This window comes from Thermobia domestica, chromosome 15, assembly GCF_964235325.1.
Source record: "Thermobia domestica chromosome 15, izTheDome1.hap1.1, whole genome shotgun sequence".
In the NCBI taxonomy this organism is placed as follows: Eukaryota; Metazoa; Arthropoda; class Insecta; order Zygentoma; family Lepismatidae; genus Thermobia; species Thermobia domestica.
The window spans coordinates 107,206,685-107,226,594 of NC_137468.1; the positions used below are offsets into that span (position 1 = coordinate 107,206,685).

General features: G+C 34.8%; 1 protein-coding gene and 1 long non-coding RNA gene across 2 annotated transcripts in view; one reads left to right on the top strand and one right to left on the bottom strand.

Annotated features, from left to right (window-relative positions):
* The window catches only part of LOC145671887 (urea transporter 1-like), a 174,208-nt gene that overhangs the window by 29,403 nt on the left and 124,895 nt on the right, over nucleotides 1–19,910 (bottom strand). The window contains exon 3 of the mRNA XM_081741110.1: nucleotides 5,352–5,536. Within this exon, the coding sequence (XP_081597236.1) occupies nucleotides 5,352–5,536 (185 nt within the window). The remainder of the gene's footprint in view (nucleotides 1–5,351; nucleotides 5,537–19,910) is intronic.
* The window catches only part of LOC145671888 (uncharacterized), an 82,476-nt gene continuing 81,920 nt past the window's right edge, over nucleotides 19,355–19,910 (top strand). Inside the window, exon 1 of the long non-coding RNA XR_014128555.1 lies at nucleotides 19,355–19,492. This is a non-coding gene — a long non-coding RNA (uncharacterized LOC145671888). The remainder of the gene's footprint in view (nucleotides 19,493–19,910) is intronic.

The window sequence follows — 19,910 nt, forward strand, 5'->3', positions numbered from 1 at the left end:
GAGACTCCCCTAAATTGAATGTGTTTTGTATGATACGGCGGAAAGTTTATGGGCCTTTCTCGCCTATCGACTAGATGTGTGCCGTGTGACGAATGAACCTCACATCAAACACTTGTAGCAAAGACTGTTTGAGGTGCTCTTTTACTTGATGCATCGCTAATAATTGTACGTAAAATGTAATAAGTACTATGAAGACTTAAAAGCCCGGTATTCATTTTGAAACACCCTGCATTTCTCACCAACAGTGTTGGAACTAAGATGTAAAAAAGAAAGAAAATTTTTCCTTATAATGTTATTGTATACAACAACCATATTATTATTAGAGACTATAACTACAAGAACAACACGGGTTAGTAGTCAAAAAAATGTAATCAAATGTACACTCGGTGGCTCAGGTGGCCAAAGTGGCACACACGGGCATGTCGCTTTTTTAATCCGCTCCTGTATGGACACTAATTAAGATATCGGGATATTATTCTCGCCAAATATGGTTGGACCATAGTTTACCATATTAATTTCTTTTTCTTCTGGTGTCGAATTTCCTTCTCAAATTTCACGTCAGTCAAAAATTCGAGAATTTTCTAATTTCAAATTTCCTTTACTTCTTTTTTCCCCTGTAGCTTCCTTCGTTGTAGAAAGACCTCCTTAAGACTTGCCAGGTAGATACCTCGGATGAATACCTAACTGTTGACATCAATCGGACGGATTTGCGCGCAGTGTTGCCAATTAGGAAAATTAAAATTTCCCTAAATTTGGTCAAAAAATCGAAATTTTTGTTTATTAATACGTACCTATACGTTCGAGTGCAAGTCAACCTACGCCAATCGAACATTTGTCCCTACTTAATAAACGCAAGTACAGATCGTTACAATGGGGTAATTAGGGGGCGCACGAAAAATTCATATTTAGGTTGTAACCCTTGATTATTCTAGTTTTTCCCAACTTTTCTGTTTACCGTAATATATTTTTGGTAATTAGAAGCTTTGTTCCTTAAATATCGCCATAATACTTGTAGGATACATTAGTGGTGTACCAATGTTTAATTTAAGATAGTTTGTGTCTGTGTGGTAGCAGTGTTGCCAGCTACAGAAAATTTTAATTCCAGATTTTAGGGGGAAATTTTGGGAAAATTATCTGTTTTGTCTCTATTATTTCTCTCTTGTTCGCTACACCGGAACAAACGTACAAGTACCTGGAAGTCTCGTCTTTGCCCTACACAACACACTATAGAATGTTTCAGTAGGATAATTAGGGGAAGTACAGTTGAGGTTTACACTAGACCTTGTTCTCTAATTGGAAAGATAACTGTGATTTTTTAAAGGTAGAATCAGATATTTTTTATTGATATGCTTGCTTTATTAGATATCGTCACAATACTTGTAGGATATATTATAAGGATACCAAATCTTATTTCAAGATAGTTTGTGTGAGTCTGATAGCAGTGTTGCCAGCTGCAAAAAAATTAATTCCAGATTTTAGGGGCAAATTTTGAAAAAAAAATCCCTTTTTTGTTTCTATTATTTCCATCTTGTTGGCTACACTCGAACAAATGTACCAGTGTCTAAAAGCCTCGTCCTTAGCCTACACAGCGCACCATAAAAAGTTTCACTAGAATAATTAGGGGAAGTAAAGTGGAGATTTATAATAAACCATGTCTGGAAATGGTAAGAAAATGGTGAATTTCTGAGGTAGAATGAGATATATTTTCTTAATTTCATGCTTACTTTGTTAGATGTCGCCATGATACTTATATAATATATTCTTGGAGTACTAACGTTTATTTTCAGATAGTTTTCGCCTGTCTGATGGCAGTATTTCCAGCCAAAACAATTAATTCCCGATTTTAGGTGAAAAATTCGGAAATTTTCCCTTTTCCTCTCTATCATTACCCTCTTGCTGGCTACATTGAAACAAACATACCACTACCTGAAAGCTTCCACTTTGCCCTACAAAACGTACCATAAAAAGTTTCAATAGGATAATTAGAGAAGCTGTAGCCCCGGCATATCTGTTGATTTTTGCTTCTGAAGCGTAAAAAGCGTCAAAATTTCATGTGTATGATGACAGAGATTTTTTTCTTTCCCTCTCTGAATGGAAGCCAGTGACTTCAGGATTTCACTGTACCTTGTCAACACACCAAAGATTTTTTAGGTGACTTGAACCCATATAGCAGCAGTGGTGCTAGATACAAAAAAAATTTGAAATTCGGTTAGGAAATTTTTTGTAAATTTTCACCCCTACATTTCCCTCAATAATTTCCCACCCGTTTGCAATACTGTAATGCAACTTACACCAAAAGATAGCCACATCTATTTTCTAAAAAACAAGGCCTTAGCCATATCAATCGAATGAATGGTTTTTGAGTAATAAGCCACTAAATGAAAATGTAGGAAACCCCAAAAATGACCTGGGTCCGAATGGAATAATCACACGGCACAAAGAAACAAACTATTTGTAAGTTACGAGAGCTTCGATTCAAGTTCTGTCGATTATTTCAATAATCTGCAACATAAATCAATAAATAATAGTTGCCAGAAAAAAAAACAGATATTTGAAAAAAACATGAAAAAGAACGATGTTTTTTATTGAAAACTTCACAGAAAAAAAACGTTTTTTTACAACACTAGAACTAAACACTGTCAGGAACTGTCATGTTGTAAAGAGTGTCATCCTTGTTTGGAGTCCAGGAGTCAACCAAAACCAAAACACGATCCTTGCCCTGAAGATCGGGCCACAAAACTTCTTCCAGGAAGATTTGCAAATCCTGTTTGGTCATATTCGCTGATCTGCTTGCATATGCTTTCACATTGGGAAATTCAGCGACCATGCGCGCTGGAAAGTTACTATTGGGTTCCGAAACAAGAACATACATGTGTGGAAGCAAAGTACCGTCCATCCCAATCACCGGCATAATCATATAGGAATGCGTCGTTGCGGTACGTGAACGATGCTCCCAAACTCTTTCGTTTCTGTGTTATCATGTGTACCCTCTTCACTTTCATGTCTATATTTGTCCTCCCTCATGTACATTATTCACTCACGACTATCGTTAAACCTTTTAACGCACGTGTACAGAGTCTTTTCAATTGTCTTTTGTATTACTAATATTTTTCCTTGTGTATGAATTGCTATACTGTGGTATACCTTCCATATCAATGTTATGCAGCGCTGGCAACACTGCGGTCCGGATGGCAACCCTGATTATGATCTTTCTTCGTCCTTGATGCCCTTGTTATATTTAGTTTCTTTCTTTTGGTTGACTTTCTTTCCCCGTTTGCACGAAATTAACTTTTCCCGTCATTCCTGACTTTCTTCAATTTTGCCGACATTCAAAGTTTCCTCTTTCCTCGCTCCGCTCCCTGTGGCCCTTACCACCTTAAATTTCTGTGTTCCTCATATCTTTTCATGCTCAATCAGATGGCGTATGTCTGTATCTGATTTGCGCGACAACCATATGATCCCTTACTTGTCAGTACCTAATAGGATGAAGATGCATATGGTCAGATCCTCTATTTTATAGTATCCTTGGGTATCGCGAGGTATCGTTCCAGAGAACAAGTGAAATACTACATACGCAATTACGCTAGTTGGTATACTGTTTCTCATCCACAAGACATCACGGACAGGGAGCCAATCAGAATGCTAAACGCGAACTGGAGCTACCTATTATTTCATATACCTTGAAGTAAACTGAAGTTAGTCCCCTACCTCCAAAAAGGAATTATCTGAGCCCCTCGGTCTTACTGTTCACGATATAGGTCTGCCTAGAATCGAACATAAAACATTTTTCACAAAGATAAGTTCTATACCACTGAGTCGCTGCGGAAGATACAAATAACATTAATAATCAAATACCGGTATATTACACAGTTGTCAAAATAACAGTAAAATTTCATATGTTTTAAATTTACATTTTACATTTTAAATTTCGTACCTTATATGTTACTATCTATTCTGTTTAAACCTACTTACATGTTCACTTGAACCAAAACATTATACGGTACCTTGATTATGCGTGCCGATAACGATGATTTAATATTTATTTTTTTAAAAGATGTTTCCTAGATACTTCAATCCATTGTTGTATAATATTTATTAAACATTTAATAGTCATAGCTTCGAAATCATTATTTATAGATCACGATTCAAAATTGCGATTTAGTGTCAATGAACTCTTGGGTGGTCATATGTCGGATACAATTTTTCATATATAAATGTGAGAAAATTACCTAATGTGTATGTATACATAAGTGGGAGAAGTTACTCAATGTGTTTATAATTTTTTCAATATATTTTATATTAGTTTTATAGCACTTTAATATTCGTCCCTATTTCTCGGACACCCTTTATAACCAAGTAAAAATTAATTAAGTATATTTACTATTTTAGTGGCTGATAGCTGGAACGATGATTCATGTTCGTTAAATTGTCGGTCCTGGAATTCTAATTTGAAAACTCACAAGCAATGGAACGAACGTCACGTGTAATATCTTTTCTGTAACATAGTATAACATTTGTTTTCTTAGCAACTACTGAAATAATTTTAAAATATGACTGAATTTACACACAGGCAAGGAATACGTTTAAGAATCAGTTTTTTAATGGAAATAAATGTGATAATCTTCTATATTATAAAATTGAAAGTGACTATGTTTGTGACAGTTAATCTCTTGAACCGCCCAAATGATATCGATCAAATCTCTGACGTGGATGCGGTTCTGGCCTGGGGGTGTTCTTTTAGCTATTCACTTTGACGGTAGAACTCAGAGGAGGGGGATGAGGGGGAATTATAAAAAAAAATAAAACAATAAATCTTGAACCAAACGACCGATCTCGATCAAACTTTCAACATAGATAAGGTTCGGGCCTGGAATGTTTCTGATCATTTAACTTTGACGGAGCAATAGGTAATTGATGGTAGTAATACCTAAAATAATAAAGTAATAATATCTATATTTGAAAGTGGTAGTTTTTTTAAAAAAATATCTAAAAGTAGTAATATCTATATTTGAAAATTAAAGATGATCTATCAACCCTAATTGGATTACTTCATATGGGTTGACCATGAAAGGATGTGCACTTAGAAGCTTGAAACCTCGTTGATGATATATGAGCACGCTATTACCAGATAGTATCCGCAAAATGCTTTTAAATAGTAAGTGTTTTCAAACTTTTCTTTGGGTGCGCAGTTTACGATCATAATTGATTGGTGTTCAAATTTTGGATATTCTGCATTGTTTTTGTTATTCACTAAATTAAAAAAAAATAGTAGGATGAACTCACTGAAGATATTAATATATATTAAGAATTGATACCACTAACATATATTAAGAATAAGAACACAGTTTTACCCCTCTCATCATGGTTATTGTACAGCTGTACATAATTGTGGCCATTGCAGAGCCACCCACTGCCGTTATAAATGAACACCAACTGAATTTAAAAAAGATGCTTCCAATCGCTCCTGCTGTAAGTAATCCATTGTAGCTCCACATTCCATTGTACACTTCTTCGTACTCATCACATAAAATAAGCCCTATAAAAGAAAGACACAAAACTTAACATCAGATTAAGCATCATTCAATTATGTCGTAGGCCCATAAAAGGAAATATTTATTGGATCAAAAGGTTCAATATATTACAGGCAAAAATTTTCTTTTAGGCCTTATATCTCGAGAACTACACATAATATAGCCAAACTCAAACTATCACTTAACTCAGTATGATGTGCTCATTCCGTAAAAAATACGAAAACTCGATTTAAAGGCCGTTCAAAAACTTTGTAGCCCCTGATCCACAAAATTCAATATTTCATTCAATCAAACATTTTCTTGTACACCCCATATTTTGAGAACTACATGTAGTGTAGCTAAACCAAAACTAATAATTTACTCAGTATGATGTGATTATTCTTTAAAAAATAGGAAAACTTGATTTAGAGGCCGTTCAAAAATTTTGTGGCCTCTGATTCAGAAACTAATTATTGGACAAGATCGCAATCTTTTGATGCATTTTTGATCATTCCTATAATTCTTGGCCAAGGTTGCAATCTTTTGATTCATTTTTGGATCATACCTAATATTCTTATTTTTAAAATCTATTTGTGCCACTTAGAAAACATAAATAAAAGCTTTTTCGAGTGATTTCGAGAAATACAGATATGGGTTGAAAATAATAGACTAAGTTTAAATCCAGTAATTTCCATCTGTTATATAAATTAGTATCGTTGCCATAACATATAATCAATAACCTTTCGGATCATTCTTTATTATTTGTCTCATTTCAAAACATCCTTCTAGTTTTACTATTCTCTCACTAAGTAATAATTTCCATCTTAATATAATTTAAGCTTCCAATATATTTAATGTATCTAATATTTTTTTTTATCATACAACACATAAATATACAAATCTAGAAAATATACAATCTTTTACAATTTTATATTTACTGAAGTGTACACAATCCAAACTTACATACAAATTCCAAACTTCCATAACACTTTTGTATTCCCATTTTGTTACAACCTGACCACATGTAGCCATTGTGTCACTTTTGTTTTTCGTGCTGCAAAATAGTGTGGTAAAATCGGGGCTTTAACACGTTTTCCCCCTGATTTCCTGTTTTCTTTTTCAGTTTGGGGTGGTGTCTCAGCGGTAGTGGGACATGCAAAAAAGTTTTATTTTCTTCTTCGTACTGCAATGCGCACCATGTACACTAGTAAATTGTGCAAAGTTATTTTTCGAGTGTCGGACGGTGACCTATGAGTAGTGGGGTATGTGGATATTCGTAGTCAGCTTTCTACTGACTACATTTCGATCTCAACATTAAGTAAAACACAATTTTCAATTTTCTGTATTTTCCATAGGGATTCCTTCCTATCTTTAAGACTCCCCTTGCATCTCAGTTTAAATGGGCCTTCATTGCTGCACCATTGTATTTGTCGAATAAAGCTTCCTTCGTCTTCTCCTAATTCGACGCTGCTAATTTTTTATTTATTATTGCGTTATTGTTCTTTAAACATGCTGTGCGGCGATTTCCAGACTCTTTTGGCTAGCAAAAACCGTGCCGTTTTCGACACTTTTTAACAAATTTTATCTTGTTTTTTACTTGCAGAATCACCTTCTAAGCGTTGTTGCATGTATTTTGCAACACCGTGTATAATCTGTAGAAAGAATTCAAGGTAACAATTTAGGTACATTGTGAAATAAAGAAACAGCAATTTTGAAAGGGATCACGCTAAGGTACTCATTGTCACCAATTTTGTTTAAACTCTACATTGAAGAAGCAACAAATGACATTCACGGCCTAGGACACTTATGGACAGAAAATATACACTTAGATTTGCAGAAAACATCGTAGTTTTGTAGAAAAATATTAGAAGCGGGGTTTAAACAGTATTCATCAAGTGCCTAGCAGCAAATTTAACACGAAGAGCAACAAGGGCAAAACAAAGTTTCGAAATGTGCTAGGAAAGAAACACAAAGAAAAACGAAGATTAAAATAGATGACCTAGTGTTAGATATACAGGAATTCTGTTACTTAGAGAGTAAAATGACGAGCGATACTAGGTGCAAACATGATGTAAAATCAAGAATAGCTCAGATGAAGAAGGCAATAGAAGAAAAACAGAAGCTTCGAACCGGAAGCATTAACATAGAAATGAAGAAAAGTCTGACGAAAGCATATATGTGAAGTATTGTAGTTATGAGGCATGGAAACTAGAAGAAGAGGAGAAATTAATACTGAAAGCCTTGAAAATGCTGTGTTATAGAGGAATGTCAAAAATTGGGTGAGTGGATAAGGTGTCAAATGAAAGGGTATTGGATGTAATGGAAGAAAGGAACATACTGAAGAATATTTCAAAAGGAAAGATGAATTAATATCTTATGTATGGGATATGAGAATGATTGGCTATGGAGGAAATGATAGAAGAAGAAGTATCTAGACGAAAGTCATGTTTGAAACATTTGGACAAACAACTCTTTACAAATATGGGGAAGAAAATGTATATGGAAATGAAAAGTCTAGCTCAGAATAGGGAAGAGTAGAAAGTTCGTCAAATCAATCGAATGATCGCTGACCTGAGAAGAAGGAGATAAAATTTTGCTACCACGACAGGAAACAAGAATAGAAGAATCCCTCTTGTTTTCTCCATACAAATTAAAGTTAAATTACCTATATAAGCTAGAAGGGGGAATTGAGGGCATGGAGTAATTGGGCGGAAAACTTTTTAAAAATTTATATTTTGCATTTCAGTACATTTTTTATGGAATTTAATTACATCAAAATTTTGCGTGGGTATATGTTGATCATAAAAAAAATCTTAAATGAATTTTGAGAGGGTGTAATAATGACCAAATATCAAAAACTGATTTGGTCAAGAAATTACATATTTGAAACGGAGTTTCAGGTTTGGTGTGTTTTGATTTGAGTCACAATAAATCGCGCATGTATTAATGTTTTGAACGAGATTTTTTACTGCTGCTTAAAAACATTATAAGGATGGTTCTATGAAGAACAGCAATCTTGAATCCTCACTGTGAGACAGTTAAAATTTTGTTAATTTTTGGGGTAATTGGGTGCATGATGCGGAAGTGGAATGCCTTAAGTGAACAGTTTTTCCCCTTGAAATTCATTCAAATGCTGTGCTATTCTTTTCTTTTCTGGCGTTTACTTTTGTTTCATAATGCATTGTGCTTGTTACACTATTTTGTTCAACTTAGGCCTCTAGTGGCCGTTGCATATGCCAATAGTGCTGATACTGTAGTGGAGTGCTTATAAAGCGAAGTATTTATGAATACGATCTGTTTATCAATTCAGAGTGCCAGCACATGTTGCACTATAATGATTTATAGTTCTTCACTGTTAGTCTTATTACAGTTCCTTCTTCTATGTTTATTTGAACATCAGGGTCTATTCTCTTTGTTTTTCTTTCTTTTTCTTTCTTTCTTTCTTTTTTTTTACGTTTTTGGCCAAAGTTTTAACCGTTTATTTTTGTTTTCGTATGTGATACATTTTGGATTAAGTTCACAGGACAATATACTCAGGCCCGTATTTAGGTAAGTGCTATTCTGTGCTCGAGCACAGGGCGGCAGAATTTAGGGGCGGCAAAATTTTGGAATTTTTCAAGATTCACACTAAAGTAATATTTAAAACTAGTAACCCGCAGAGTCCCGCGCAAGCGCGAGAAAATTTGCTAATTTGCTCTAATTACAGTAGTTAGTAATTAGCTAGCTTATCTGAATATTTTTAAAAAGTCATCATCTCTTACCCCACTCCAAGGTGTGAAGATGAACTTGAACATCATGAAAACTGATAGATTAAACTCATCGACCTCGAAAACTATGAATTCAACACTAATATCTGTCGTTTTCTATTACTTTTAAAATTATCCCCTTCCGTAAAGAGTGGAGTTTGACCTTGAAGTTGAATTGTATTAAAACTGACACTATTCATCTCAGCGACCCCAAAAACTATAAATTCAACTCTAATATTGGTTGTTTTCGATTGTTTTTAAAATGCTCCATGCTATTCTTTAGCTGGTATGTTTGCAAAATCACGGCTTGCTTCCTTGTTTGAGACATGAGTTTATACGGGAGAGGAAGGGACGGCAAAATAGTTTACAGCACAGGGACGCACAATATATAATTACGGGCCTGAGTATATTGTGTTATAAACAATAACTACAAGGCTTGAAAAGGTATTCACATATCTTTAAGATTTAGAAACAAGCTACTCCTTATTTTGCGTAAACAGAAGTATATTTTTTCTAGACTACATAAAACTGTTAGTTTTTCAGTGAAATACAAATTATATACACCAAAACTTGCGTTATATACTGGAAAGCTTGCGTTTTCTTTATTTATAACCAAGCAGGCCCGCAACCAGACGGGGGCTAGGGATGCCTGTCCCCCCTAGACTTTTCGTGGCCCCTCCAACCCTCAATGCAAAATGCAATTATTAATACTAAAAACACAATTTAGATGTGGCTGGTTTTGGGCCTGCAACCAAGTACCCTCATGGATTTACGTTCACTGGAATGGCTTTAATCAGTTTGCACCAAATTACCCTCATGAGGGTAATTGGGTAGAAATCGGACCAACAACAAGAAAAATGTTATAGCATCAAAAGTAAAGATGTCGAAAGCTTACCACAACTACGGTAGGTGCAGAAGAACCTGTGACATACAATCAGTTCATCAAAAACTAGAAAAATATCTAAAACTAGTGGGAAAAAAGTTGATGGAAACATATCTCCCAATTCTCCCCTTCTACCTTAATTAATTTCCCTTTCAATTAAGAATATGCGAATTTATAAAGAATAATCGACATTGAGAATAAAATGTGTGAAACTGTATTAAGCTACCAAAGATAATTATCAAAAGCCGAAAAAAAAATCCCTGTTGAGATGCAATAATTTTGAAGAATGTACAATTCGAATAGCGAATACAACTAATCATTTTTGGATAACAAGGAAGAACAGGGACGAAACTCACAAGGGAAGAGAGGGAGATTATATATACAACCCAGATCTGCTTTTTTTTTCATACTTGACAGAGATCATCCCAAAGAAACCGTTCAAGAATGTACTTCGGGAGGAAATGAACAACCCTTTTCAAAATGAGCTCTAAATTGCTTTACAAAATCTAAAAGTTGTCGCAGCAGTTACTTTCTGAGATAAGGAGATAAGTTCCCAAGTTTTCTTTTAAGGAGTTTATGAGAGTATTTGAATATAAACTTGAGTTGCTTTGATACGCACCTCGGTCTCTCGAACCGTATCTTTCCTACGAAGTCTTCTATTATGTTTTCGGTAACTTAACCTTCTTCTCATTCATGCTCCATGTCTCGCTCAAATCACTTTATTCCATTTAAAGTATCAACATTATACATTATAAAGTATTACTGTTTGAAACGGTCAATGTTACGATAGAAGAAAATATTCTAGGATTTACACATAATTGGATAGAAGAAATCATTTCAAGTAGATTTATTTTCTTTTAAAGAACATAAGGTTTTTGAATACAGGCTTTCAATACAGTAAAAACTGCCTTCAACAGGTCCCTATTAAACGGACATATTTTACGGTCCAATGAATTTAAAGGTAATAAAAAAATATATAATAGTTAAATTCTGTTGATTAGGCGGAACCTGTGTTGCATACAACGGATGTTAAAATATACTTTTTAACTGAAATTTTTAAGTTCCCTAATGCAGCGTTTAATTTTTTTTTTTTTTTTTTTTTTTTTTAGACATTCTGTAAGAGGTTAGGTATGTGAACTACGTTATCTGTAATGGTCTTCGTTTTCTTGCTACCTTACACACCACCACCACATAAGGCCTAGATACCGTGCGACGTTTTGAAAGAAGTGCAATTTCCATAGTAAATTCCAGATATCAATAATTCGTTCTCTAGCTGGTCTAGAGACATGGAATAAGGAGCATAATATATACAATAGATCCAAAGGGAGCCAAAAGTACAGGGAGGAGCGCTGATAAGGGCATAGTATCTACTTTTTAGACCTTTAAAACCGTATGTAGTTTTTTTTGTTCACTGTAAGTTTTACGTGTATTAATTCGTAGCATATATAAATACTGTAATTGAATACGGCACACTTATGTACAACATTTTATTTTATCTCACTATGTTCATTGCACTTTTTTTCATAGATCTATCTTTGTTAACTTTGAAACCTTTAACGGAAATTTTTGATAGTCCTGTTCAATTTCGTTAGGCAGGTTTTATTATATGTTTATACCAGAAATGTTTATTTACTTCTCTGAATATATTTATTCTTTATTGACAGATATTTGGCGCACTAAAAGCGACCTTACGTTTATCAATACCCATTTCAGTTTAGTTTCAAAGATCATAACGAGATTAGAAGAGTGATGATTAGGACTTTGTGGTTATTAACGCGTTACTTGCACCAAAAAGTAACTGTTACCCTATTTCAAAAGTAACGCGTTACTTTTTAGTCCGAAACTTTGAGTATGTAAAAAAAGAAATCTTATTATTTGAATTTTCAGTACTACTGTTACTACCATTATTATTATTATTATTATTATTATTATTATTATTATTATTATTATTATTATTATTATTATTATTATTATTATTATTATTATTATTATTATTATTATTATTATTATTATTATTAAATATTCAGATTTCCCAATCATCGTCAAGGTTTAGAACTCTAAGTTGATAATAGTATCGCTGCTATATCCTTTCATGCGGACTGTTACTGTTGTTTCAAACTCTATAATGAACGGGACTCTAGAATACGCAACCTGATCTGAAAGAACTCTAATATTACATACTATCAACGAACTAATTTCTAGTAAGAAAGTAGTGCTGCTCATCAGAACACAGTTTCTTCATATTAATCCCTTACTGTATATTGTTGATTATTTCACCCTAGCTATTGACAAATAGGTCTACTTCCCGCCGGGACACTTCAGACACTGTATTTTTCCGAGACTGTATTTTTAAATTCAGTCCACCATCATCCTCAGCGTTTGAGAAAAATTATTCTTCCAAATGTTCGAACGGTAAAATATTTTCGTTTCTCCATTTTTGTATAAACAATACCAAGCAAATATTGCACTCATACTTCACTCACTGAATGTATTGATTTGGAGCTGTCAAAATCGATGACAAAATCTTCCAGGTGCTTGCAATAGTACATGTGATTCCCTGAGGCTGTACTCATCTTCCAAAAACAGCAATAGCACTCAGATCTTACCTGTCGGTTGGTGACTGTCGGTTACTGACATACTCCATTGTTCCATTCTGAGAAATTCACTTAAGGAAAGAAACATTTGTTTCCGAAAAAATATATACACTGTATACTGTAGTCACTCATCCGAAATGTAACGCAAACTAGGTACGTTACTTAAAAATTTGTAACGCGTTACCGTTATTTACTTTGGAAAAAATGTAACGCGTTACTAGAAAACGTTACTTAAAAAGTAACGCGTTACTTTCGTTACGTTACTTCTCAAGACTGGTCACCACAGGAAGAAAAACTTATATAAGCTATTGTTTTTGACAATATAAAGTAGTTCTAGCCTGTTCTAACCTGTAAGCCTGTTCCTATTTTCAGATAAAATATCTCTATATACGAAAAAAGAAGTCCTGAGTGACTAACTGATCAGCGCCCAGGCAAAGCTGCTTAAGTTAGAAGCTTGAGATTTTGATTGGATTTATGATGTAAGGTACCACTAATAAAGGATTTTTGAAAATTTGATAAGGGTGGGGAAAATAGGAGTAGCGATTATTATAATAAAATGTCCATATCTCGGAACTCCGGAAAAGTATAGCTTCTTCGTGTTGGACTGCCAGTTCTTCAGTTACGCATCGATACAGCCAGTGCAGTGGTGCTATTCAACCGGTTCGTTAAGACCGTTTGTTAAAACATTTCGAGTTCGCAGAACCATTTGCTATAGCCAGACATAACACTCAGGAACACTAAATTTTAGTTTAACTGTCTTTGCTTTTAGGAATTCTTACAGCTACAGGATTAAACATCTCTCAGAGCACGGTATAAGAGTTTACTTCTTAATCAAAATGCTCAGATATCAAGAATGAGTACTGGTCACATGAGTGTATTGTAATATCCCACGTGGAACTGTATACAAAAATACTTTACGCTTGTGTTTACAAACACCACCACATGGTTTTACGTCGGGATAGTACGCACTACGTGGATTTACTACAACCAGCAGACGACGGACTTCTGGCTTCTTCTACGAAGCAGACGATGACATCGGAGCAGCAGCGCCACCACCGCCTGGAGACCTATAAATTCGGCAGCAACCTGCGGAGCAGTACCAGATCTCTGGTGTCCCTCCTACTGTTTGCCACGTAACATTAGGAGTAACCTAACCCCAAGCCTCTAGTCTGCCACGGGGCTTTGTTAAGGTCCTGTCCGCGACCTCACGGTCAAGGACTACCTATTTCTAACCTAACAAATTTAGAGGAGAATAACTTTGTAGCATTTCTGTAAATACTGTTATTTAGTGAATTTTATAATAAAAGCTGGTAGTGGTAGTCGATTCCGGACATTCATTTTATTACCTTGCTCTACCTAGAACCTATATTTGAAATGAAACGCATACATACCATTATTAACAATTGTCGATCCAACCATCTATTTTGGATAATTCGTTTTCAAGATACTCGCAGTGCTACCTAATTTCGTCACAACACCACCTTGTATTAGGATAGTGTGTAGATCTCTACTTCAGGAGCGTCATTTCAGATTTTGCTTGGGGGGGGAAACCCCTTGATATAAGTAGAATTTCGCGTTTTTCACTCATTTACTACTACTCTATTGATAAAATCTATATAAGTCTCAAACTCAGGGGGGAGCAAATGGCTCTCCCTGCCCCCCCCTAAATGACACCCCTGCTCTACTTGTCGCTTGTGGTATCCAGTAAAAAATTTGCTTTTGTCTACCTTGTACGGTTTGTTTGTTTCCTGAGAGAGTTATATCTTTCTACCTACCTATTTATCTACTCTCTCTCTCTCTCTCTCTCTCTCTCTCTCTCTCTCTCTCTCTCTCTATATATATATATATATATATATATATATATATATATTGATGTTCATATAATATATTGTTCAGAAATATTCACAAAAGCCTCGGACAGGGACTGATAACTTGCCACGACCTCAGCAAAAGAAAATGGACATGAGATTTGGAACTTGGAATATTAGAAGTCTTTATAGGGCAGGCGCGTTAAAATCCGTAACGAGTGAGTTAGAGAAATACAGGATGGACCTAGTAGGAGTTCAGGAAGTTAGGTGGGAAGGAAATGGAGCTATGAATTCCGGAAATATTACGTTCTTTTATGGGGAAGGAAATAAAAATCACCAGTTAGGAACAAGTTTTTTCGTCCACAAACGAATATTATCAGCAATTAAACGGGTTGAATTTGTTACTGACAGACTTTCTTTTATTACTCTTAAGGGACGGTGGTGTGATATTATTGTTTTGAATGCACATGCCCCAACTGAAGATAAGGATGACGATATAAAAGACAGTTTTTACGAAGAAGTGGAACGGATATTTGACCAACTTCCGCGATACCATATGAAAATTCTATTAGGGGATTTCAATGCGAAGATAGGACGAGAGGATATTTTCAAGCCGATTATAGGGAATGAAAGTCTGCATAAGGAAAGTAATGACAACGGTGTTAGACTCGTGAACTTTGAAACATCAAAAAATCTAATTGTGAAAAGTACAAAATTCCAACATCGCGACGTTCATAAATACACTTGGACATCACCAGACGGAGAAACACATAATCAAATTGATCACGTTTTAGTATAGAAGAAGGCAATCTAGCATAATTGATGTCCGGTCGTTTAGAGGGGCTGATTGTGACACTGATCACTACCTGGTAGCAGCGATAATACGAGAGAGATTATCGTTGAATAAAGGTAATATTCATTGTCCGAAAACGAAGAGATTCAATTTAAAGAAATTAAAAGAGAGACAGGTAGGAGAGGAATACCAGATTGAAGTTTCGAATAGATCTTCGGCTTTATAAGCTTCGGAGTGCACTAGTGTTGAGGATACCTGGATTGAAATTAGAGATAGCATTAAAATTTCAGCAAAAGAAAAATTGGGACACGCGGAAATACGTAGGAACAAACCTTGGTTCGACCAGGAATGCATTAAATTAGCAGAGAAGAAAAAACATGCAAAATTACGCTGGCTACAAAATCCGAATGAAATAAATACACACATACCAGGCGGGAAACTTCCAAAACTTTTAGAACAAAGAAACGCGAATTTTTGAAAGCTAAACTTAAGGAACTTGAAGAGGATAGTAAAAAATAAAAACATCGGGTACATGTATAAGGGGATTAGCGAATTTAAGAAAGGCTACCAACCTCGTGCTTATATATTAAAGAAATCTGACGGTACAGTTCTCACTGATACGGATAGCTTCTTAAATAGATGGAAAGATTTCTTTGACGATTTGCTTAACAAGCAACCAAAAACTAGTGTGCGTGGAGAAAAGGAGATATACACCGCAGAACCTTATATTCCAGAACCCAACCGAATAGAAGTAGAAACCGCTATAAAGAAATAAAGAAACACAAATCTCCGGGTGTAGATGAAATTCCGGCTGAGTTAATTTTAGCTGGAGGCGAAAAATTGTGGAACAAGATACACAAACTCATTCTCCTTATCTGGAACAAGGAAGAATTGCCACAAGAGTGGAAAGAATCAATCATTGTTCCAATTTACAAGAAAGGCGACAAAACTGACTGTAATAATTATCGAGGCATTTCTCTTCTGTCAACATCCTATAAAATCCTTTCAAATATTCTATTAGCAAGATTGACCCCATACGCAGATGAATTTATTGGAGATTATCAGTGCGGAGTTAGACGTAATCAATCAACTATCGACCAAATATTTACCATTCGCCAAATACTTGAAAAAAAAGTGGGAATACAGTAGCCCGGTACATCAACTATTTATTGATTGTAGAAAGGCGTACGACTCGGTTAGGAGAGAAACATTATACAACGTTCTTACAGAACTTGGAATACCGAGAAAGCTAATTAGATTAATTAAGATATGTTTAAATGAATCCCAAAGTAAAGTTTGGGTAGGAAAATTTTTGTCCACGAGCTTTCACGTCGAAAATGGCCTGAAACAAGGAGATGCGTTGTCGCCATTATTATTTAACTTTGTTCTGGAATACGCTATAAGGAAAATCAAATATAACAACCAGGGCCTACAGTTGAACTGTATTCACTAGGTTATGGCATATGCTGATGATGTAAATTTTATAGATGATAGGAGAACAATAGAAAGAAATGCAGAGATCTTATTAAACGCTTGCAGGGACATGGGTTTAGAAGTAAATGCAGAGAAAACTAAATACATGGAAGTGCGTCGGGACCGTAATACAGCAAATTATAGGTGCGTTAAAATATTAAGTAATACTTTTGATAAAGTGGATAGTTTCAAATATCTAGGATCAATATTAACAGAGGAAAATCGTATCCACGATGAAATTAAATGTCGACTAAAAGCAGGGAATTAGTGTTACTACTTGGTTCAAAATCTCTTGTCGTCGCGAATTCTGTCGAGGAATTTGAAGCTTAAAATATATAAATCGATAATCATGCCGGTTGTTCTATATGGATGCGAAACATGGTCGCTTACACTGAGGGAGGAACATAGCCTGAAAGTATTTGAGAACAAGATCCTCAGACGAATATTCGGACCCAAGAGGAACGGGAACGGGGAATGGCGGAAACTTCATAACGAGGAACTATATAATATATACGGTTTACCCAACATTGTTAGGGTCGTCAAGTCTAGGAGGCTTAAGTGGGCGGGTCATGTAGCTAGAATGGAAGAAAGTAGAAACGCTTTCAAAGCCTTGAATGGAAGACCAATCGGAAAACGACCATTAGGAAGACCTAGACGCAGATGGGAGGACAATATTAAGATGGATCTCACAGAGATAGGAATACAAAGTAGAAACTGGATCCAGTTGGCTAAGGATAGAAGTCAGTGGAGAGCTTTTGTGAACGCGGCGTTGAACCTCTGGGTTCCATAGGCCATAGAGTTAGTTAGTTAGTTATATATATATATCAAGAACCGGTTGTTATAAAATTAGAATAACACCACTGGATACAGCTATAAATAGTTTGCATTAATTAATTTAAAGGTTATGTGGTATTTTAAAGCTCCATGGTGAGCACTAAATTTTGTTCGGTTTCTCTGTTAAAGAAAAATAATAGAGATTCGATTTATTCTTTATATGCATTTGAATAGAACAAGCAATTAATTGAAAATTGAAAAAAAAGTATTGTTTTATTCTTAACAGAGCAGTTTCATAGGCTTAATACTTCTAACACAGCGTTTAACGCAAACTTGAAATTGACTGAAATTCTATGAACATAAGTAGAGGGGAGAGAATATTACTCCCTGTAACATGTCACTCTGCTAGTTACTTAAAAAAAAGTTGTAGCAGCTTTCGATTATATCTTAATTAATTCCAAATGTGGTCTTTGGTTAAATATTTTGATTGTCAAATTTTTGATTAAGCACCTCTGGTGCAGTGATGCCAATTTAGCCTATTTTTGGCTTAATCTAGCCTATTTAGAGAGGCATTTAGCTATAGAAATCTACGAAATGCTTGTACCTTAACATATCTTATTTTATGAAACTCTTTTGCTATTTTTGCCTGTTTATTAGCCGTGAAATTAATTCTACAAATACTTTTTCTTTGAAAATAAAGTGTATTTCTTTTAAATAGCCTATTTGTCATTATATGTTATCGTAGTAATTGATTTCTCTAACCAGAGGTTTTTTATTACAACAAACACTTGTTTTTCATTCTTCTCTCTCCCCATTCAGGGGTAAAAGTGAGAGGGAACGCAGGGTGACGTCGTTCCTCCACTTTCAGAAAATATCTATGGCTCTTCCACTTTCTAAAAAAAAAAAATCAGTGGACAAAGATAGGAACGAGGGATGACTTGACGTCATGGGTTCCCCTATCTTTTCAGATCCACTTTTACCCCTGTTCCCACCCACAGATTTACAATTATTTAACAATACTTATCCACTCAAAAAGGATTTTTAATGTCGCTTCCATAACGGGCCCATTTGCTACTTTTTAATTATTTTAATTTTTGCAAGAATGAAAGTTCTCCGTTACAAATTGAGTAAACTGTTTGGTTCTTGAAGCCACAGAGATTTGTTTATGTTTGTTAAAGGAAACAAATAGGATATCTAATTAGCTTGAAAACTCTCAATGCAATCATGATTCATGTGGGTGTGCGAAGCAACAAGTAGTGTTTGTAAGGACTATGACCTGCCGAAAGAAGTATTACTGAAAATTGGGACAATGGCAGTCGGCACAAACACAATTAGTCCACAATCCAACGATGGTGCATCCAGTTTCAGCTCCTCGGCTAGCTGCGACGTCATCGATGATGACTTTATTTCAATTCAACTGATAATATGGCTGTTGACTTTCACAAATCAGATGAGTTGTTGATACATTGTATTGTAATTTAAAGTAATGTATGTTGTTTGTTAGTCTTTAGCGAATAAAATTCAACATTTCAAATTTTACTATAACTCACTTATAATCCTACACATAAAAAAGAGGTTTAAAATCTACAAAATCTAGAGAAAAATTTGGGTTATAGGTTAGCAGTTCAAAATCTAGTCATTTTTTGAATAAAAAAAGGCTTATTTCTTAAGACCGTCTAGCCCTTTTTCTTTAGAGGTTCTTGGCAACACTGCTTTGGTGCCAATTTTCTGCGATATTAGCCAGCTAGGCTGAGAGATGAGTGCTGGAAATCGTATTCGACGAACCTTTAATGTAGTAAAGTGTTTCTGTATAAATTAGGTAAAATTATAAAATTGTTCTATTTTGTGAGAACAGCTATTGAGTTTAAATTGGAAGCATAAGTGTGGATGCGTTATATACTCATTATATTGGTAAGTTGTATAATGTTCTTTCATTACTTTAGCAAGTCTCGACATGTTCTAATGGAGTTATTAACTATATATTTGAATCAGATATAAGTTACATTTGGGTTTGTCATATTAGTAACTTCTTACAAATTTGTATATTAAAGAAATGCGATAGATATTGTCCTGATTATTTCAAATCATTGTAAATTTAATGCTTAAGCTGATTATTATTGAGTTACTAAATTAAATTCGCTTAGGGTGCTGATTCAAATGAGAAATTGGGTAGTTGTGAGGTTAATGTATTCGTTTGTAAATCTTAGTAAATGCAGATTTATTGTTATAAAGCTATAACAACTTTGGTGCAGTTTTACTATACGGATCCATAGATTGTAAACTGTATAGAAAAATTTGGGCAAGTTTTTAATTTGCCCATTTCATGTCG